Source organism: Papilio polytes, unplaced genomic scaffold (assembly GCF_000836215.1).
Source record: "Papilio polytes unplaced genomic scaffold, Ppol_1.0 DF822178.1, whole genome shotgun sequence".
NCBI classification, from domain to species: Eukaryota; Metazoa; Arthropoda; class Insecta; order Lepidoptera; family Papilionidae; genus Papilio; species Papilio polytes.
In genome coordinates this window covers 3,021,890-3,027,808 of record NW_013527026.1, presented here as the reverse complement: position 1 = coordinate 3,027,808, position 5,919 = coordinate 3,021,890, and the positions used below count along the sequence as shown (strand labels likewise).

The 5,919-nt window shown below is 30.9% G+C and overlaps 1 protein-coding gene across 4 annotated transcripts in view; it reads right to left on the bottom strand.

The window, feature by feature from the left end:
* Window positions 1–2,534: 2,534 nt before the first annotated feature.
* Window positions 2,535–5,919, bottom strand: part of LOC106106705 (kinectin-like) — a 5,819-nt gene continuing 2,434 nt past the window's right edge. For 2 of the 4 annotated variants that reach the window (XM_013287337.1, XM_013287336.1), the window contains exons 2-8: window positions 5,461–5,627; window positions 5,128–5,382; window positions 4,569–4,661; window positions 3,975–4,357; window positions 3,524–3,703; window positions 3,017–3,179; window positions 2,535–2,777 (exon numbers count right to left, since the gene is read on the bottom strand). In XM_013287337.1, coding sequence (XP_013142791.1) covers window positions 2,691–2,777; window positions 3,017–3,179; window positions 3,524–3,703; window positions 3,975–4,357; window positions 4,569–4,661; window positions 5,128–5,382; window positions 5,461–5,604 — 1,305 coding nt within the window. In that variant the 5' untranslated portion in view covers window positions 5,605–5,627 and the 3' untranslated portion in view covers window positions 2,535–2,690. Of the gene's footprint in view, window positions 2,778–3,016; window positions 3,180–3,523; window positions 3,704–3,974; window positions 4,358–4,568; window positions 4,662–5,127; window positions 5,383–5,460; window positions 5,628–5,852; window positions 5,879–5,919 lie in introns of those variants that run through there. The other 2 variants (XM_013287340.1, XM_013287339.1) reach the window with 2 other exon arrangements.

Here is a 5,919-nt window from a genome sequence, read left to right as displayed (position 1 = left end):
TTAGAAATCAGATTTTTCCCTCCGATAGATTAGTCATGTTTTTAGATCGAATTTCTATCGTTCGGTCGTTTATTGAGACAGTATTTCAAAACATTAAGATACGGATTGAGATTTTCGATTGAAAAAATTGCATATTGAGACCGGCCGTTAGCCCATAACTCAAAAAGTAGATGTCATACTATGTCACTTTCATTTTTGATTCGTCGATAAACTCTTAAAATATTTTTTCTTCTCTCATTCATTCTGAGACGATTCTCTAACGACGAGAAAAAATTGATTCTTCTGAGTCCATTGTCTTCATTTATAATTCTAAGAAAAGTAAAATCGATTCGATCGTTAATGACTTAAAAACTTAATTTTTTTTTACCAAAAAGCTAAGAACTCTCAAACGATTCTTTTCTTGTCTCAATCATTCTGAGATGATTCTCTAACGACGAGAAAAATTTGATACTTTTAGGTCCATTACTTTCATTTTTAATTCGAAGAAAACTAAAATTGATTCAACTAGTAACGACTTCGAAACATAATTGTTTTTTACAAATAAACTAAGAACTTTCAAAAGATTCTTTTCTTCTCTTAATCATTCTGAGACGATTCTCTAATGACGAGAAAAATTTGATACTTGTAGGTCCATTACTTTCATTTTTAATTCGAAGAAAAGTAAAATCGATTCGACTAGTAACGACTTCGAAACTTAATTTTTTTTTTTACAAATAAACTAAGAACTTTCAAACGATTCTTTTCTTCTCTCAATCATTCTGAGACGAATCTCTAACGAAGAGGAAATTTTGATCATTCTAAGTCCATCATCTTCATTTTTAATTCGAACAAAATTAAAATCGATTCGAATGTTATCGACTTAAAAATTCGAAAATTTTTTTACAGAAAAAGTAGGAAGTCTCAAACGATTTTTTTCTTCTCTCAATCATTCTCAGACGGTTATCTAACGACAAGAAAAATTTGATCTTTCTAAGTTCATTACATTCATTTTTAATTCGAATTAGAGTAAAATCGATTCGATCGTTATTGACTTAAAAATCAAAAAATTTTAACAGAAAAACTAAGAACTCACAAACGATTCTATTCTTCTCTCAATCATTCTCAGACGATACTCTAACGACGAGAAAAATTCGATCCTTCTATGGCTTTCATTTTTAATTCGGAGAAAAGTAAAATCGATTCGAATGTTATCGATTTCAAAATTTCTAATATTTTTTACAAAAAAAGTAAGAACTCTCAAACGATATTTCTTACCTCTCAATTTCTTTCTAACGATTCTCTAGCGATTTGCATAAAGAAGATTAAAAAAATGATGTGTGAGAGCCAACTTCACGCTAAAAATTGAAATTGCTTTTACGGATAAAATAGGAACTCTCAAACGAAAGTAGCTTTCTCTCAAACCCTCTCTAACGATTCTCAAACGATTCGCATAAAAAAAAGTAAACAAAGAGAAAGTGAGGTGGCTAACTTCACGGAGGTACCAAACTATTACTATAAAGTTAAACATTGCTAAAAATATAGTAATACGAGCTGTTGCCCGCGACTTCGTCCGCGTGGTATTAGTAAACATAAAAACCATATAAATTACAAAAAAGTTACGTATCCCTCGGGAACCGGACATTTCTCGGGGATGAAGCTTATCCCATGTGTACTCGAGACTTTGTTTTATATCTGTGCCAAATTTCAATAAGATATGTTGAACCGTTGCAGAATTATCGAGTAAATATTAAAAAACTAAATTAATGAATCTCACGGGAACCGTAACTATTCCCTGGATAAAAAGTAGCCTATGTGTGCTTCCAGACTATGCTCTAAACCTGTGCCAAATTTCATAGAGATCCGTTCAACCGTTTAGGCTACAAACGCTAACAAACATCCATCCATCCATCCATCTAAACATTCGCATTTATAATATTAGTAAGATGGCTGACTATGAGCATTTTATATTAAAAAAACTTACACGCCTCGTTATTTGCCAGTCTGTTCCTACTGCTGGATATAGGCATCAATAGGCGTCGACCAATATACAGTGTTTACTTGAACCGTAAGAACCAGTAAGAACGTCGGATAACTATGCATACATGATTGCATTTTTGGACGTAGATTACGATCCTTGAGTACATATTACGGATTTTGGAAGAATTCACTGCATCTATTATTAAGAAATCAAGGTGTTGAAAATTAATTAAATCAAAATGACTTTGTATTGGAGCGACGGTGGCTCAGGGGATCCTCCTGGGTTCGAATCCCGCCAAACGCCAATGTGATTTTTAAATTCATATGTACATAATTTTCTTGATTAATTAAAACGTCGTGATGAAACCTGCATATATTTTACAAAGAGTTTCAAAGATATGTGTTAGGTCAACCAACTCGCAGTAGGCCCGCGTTTTGACTCTGGCCTAGTCACCCTAAACTTAAAGCAGACTCCGACCCCCCAATATATATTGAGACATGTAATATTAAATAAAATAACTGTGACATAGTAATACTTATTATAAATTTATTAAATATTTTCTTATCTTAAAAATATGTTCAGACTGAGGCATTGAATACGGCATTTAATTATTTTGAAATTCTCGTGAAAGTTTGTCTCGTCTATGGCGTGGTCTACTATAAATTTATAATATAAAAATCGATTTAGGAGGCCGCCTACCCCGTTTTTTGTATTCTTGTTCACAAATAAAACATTAAGAACGATGATTACGAAGTTTGTCTTCAATCATTTTCTGTGCTTCCATTACTTTTTTTGTAATGGCATCTTCAACTGATTTTAACTGAAATAAACAAATAATATTGAATGATTCCATTAAAACGATTGCAAAAATTAGTATAAAACCCAAGTACCATGTCTATTCATGCATCAATAAAATACATGAAGTTCACAAAGTTTAGGCATATTGATAATTTAATACTATAAAATAAAGTTTTTTTACTACATATAGTAAATTTTGTGGGGATAGTAATCAAATTTTTAAATAAGAGATAAGGATTGTATTGTAAAAAAGTCTGTTACCTCGCTTGTAAAGGTATACTTCAATTTGGCAAGTTCTTCTATTGCTTTAGATTTCTCAGATTCATATTTTACAGTAAGCTGTTTAATATCTTCTATCTCTTGCATCGCTTTCTTAGCGCGTTCCCTGTGCTCCTTCTCCATTGCTTCTGCTTTACGAAGATTTCTGCAATCAATTTAAATTAGTTTTTCATAAATTTACAATTACACCCTATATGTTGCCCATACAAGTACAACCGGAGTATCTGTCTGTTCCATTTTAAAAGAAACATATCGAAACGGCGCGGAACACAAACACATATGACGCAGCTTTTAAATGTGTCTGTAGGAAATAGGGTTTTCAGTGTCAATTGATTTTTATTATTATTCTGACTCATTGGTACTTAATTAGTAATTTGTAAAAAAAACTAAGTTTGTCTATTTGCAAGGAACAAGTTAATTGTTCTGTAAGAGGAACTCCGCGGATTTTCGCAACTGTACATATTTTTATGAAATAAGTACGCAAATTACGTTAGTGCAGCAGTTTTCTCTTGTTGCCTCTTCGCTTGATTTACTTCCCTCTTCTTAGCTGCTTCTGCTCGTGCTGCTCTCAGCTCCTCTAGTTTAGTTTCTAGTTCAGTTAATTCAGTGTTAAATACTTTTAACTCTCCTTCTTTACTGTCAGATTCCAAATCATCTGAATCATAGTCACTGAAACATTAATAATTATCCAAATGTACTTTATGGCTATGATATCCATTTTTAAAGCAGTTATTTAAAATATTACAGTTATCAAAATGCAGTTTTTGAAGTAAAAATTACAATTAAACTAACTATCCAGGAAAAAATATTTAAAATTTAATAATATCGTGTTTGATACTCTTATTGCTAGATGCAAACAAATTTTAATATTTTTTATTTAATGTGTTTACATGAGATATTGGAAAAAGCATTAATTATGAACATAATAAAGATAACTTACTTCAAGCTATCAGTGAGCGTCATTATTTCATGTAACAAATTGTTGGCAATAGTAAGATTTGGTTTTATTGCTTGCAAATTTTTGAGACAATTCTCTTTCTGCATTAATGTTGCTCTTAAGCTTGTTAGTTTATCTTCTGCCTCTTGCACATTGTGTGTTGCTTGCTCCACCTGGGCTTTTATGTCATCCGCGTCGTACACTCTCTGACTTCTTAACTTTTCTACTTCAGCTATCAAACCGTCTCTGTGTGTCTTCTTTTGTTCCAAAATAATTTCCATTTGTTTGTTTTCATTCAAGATTTTTTCCAACTCCTTCTTAATAGCGTCATGTCCCTCTTTTTCATGCTTTAATTCTTCTTCAAGCTTCTTTTGTTCACTGGCTATCTGTAAATTTTATTTTTTTTAAATATCAGCTTGTAATTTATTTTTCAACACTTTCACAGACACATTTGTTACAAAATGTTAGAAATTTGTATTTATATTAATATACTTATACTTTTATATTAACTAAAATGAACTAAAAGCTGGGACCTGCAACAAGATTACAAATCATTAAATAAAATGGGGTTTGTAAAATATTTGCAGTCCTACTTACAATTTCTAATCTTTCAGCTCTTTTGGCTTTTTCATGTGCCTGTTCATTGAGTAAAACTTGTAATTTATTTATTCTGTCTTCCAAAATTTTAACCTGAAACATATGTTAATACTACTTAAATTTTATTTCTAATGGATATACAGTGGTGGTCAGGTAATGAAAAAAGGCAACAGCCACATAAATGGCGTAAACAGTATTAAAAGTAATTGATATAACAACTATCTTATTCTATTTAATCTCTATCTCTACTAGTGAAAGATCTGGATTTTTTTATGTATTGAAATAACTCAAGGATTACTGGGCCAATTTCAAAAATTCGTCATTATTAAAAAAAACATACAGATGAATTGAGTACCTCCTTCTTTTGGAATGTCGGTCAAAAAGCTATGCTATCAGTAAATAATATTGGATATATATATTGTTTATTTCATGTGACCATAGTTGTGAGTGACAGCTATCATATTATATTACATTGAAAACATTCAAAATATTATAATTGTTAGGTGTAATTTGAGTCAAGAAATTAATATGAAATACATCTGAAATAATGAAAATTCACCTTTTCACTTTGCAAAAACAATTCTCTTTCAGCAGGAGCAATCTCTTCCATGCGTTGCTCACAAAACAGTACCAAATTGAACAGTATAAGTAAAATGCTATAGGTGTTTTTTGTAATTGGTTGAAGAAACTGAATAAAAGTAAATTTTATTCCAAATTTTGGCATAAAAAATTTTACTATACGAGACATGTTAATTATAGGTATTAAGTCCCAGAAGTAAACCATGTGTTCATTACGACTCTCTTCAGGTGGTGGCTGTAAGAAAATAAATGAAATTAAAAGTATTTAGTGATGCAATTTCAAATAAACTATAATAGATCTTTTACCACTTGCCTGCAATATGGCATCACTGTCAATACCAAGTTTACTGAAAACTTTAAGAACAGCCTGTGTCATTCCATGGGAATTCTTTAAAGTGTCCACAGTAATGGGGAAATCTTGGAAAAATGCATTCCAATTTTCAACAAATTGGTCCATGGAGGCTATTTGCCCAGTTACAACTGAAATACAGTGACAATTCTAAACAATTTTTTATATTTATAAATATAGACCAATGGTATCAAAATTTTTTATTGTATATTCCTAATACACAAGTGTTCTGAATTTATTCAGGTAATCCTTTGTTTTGCTGTTTTACATGTATTTAACATGTTTTACTGTATTTACTTCTTAGAGTGGTATTACAAGTACACGGTTAATTATAAAGTATAGTATAGTATAAGTACCACTAACTACTTGATCCTTATTGAAGGAAAATAAATATAGTGGCTAATGTATATTGATAAAGAGCAT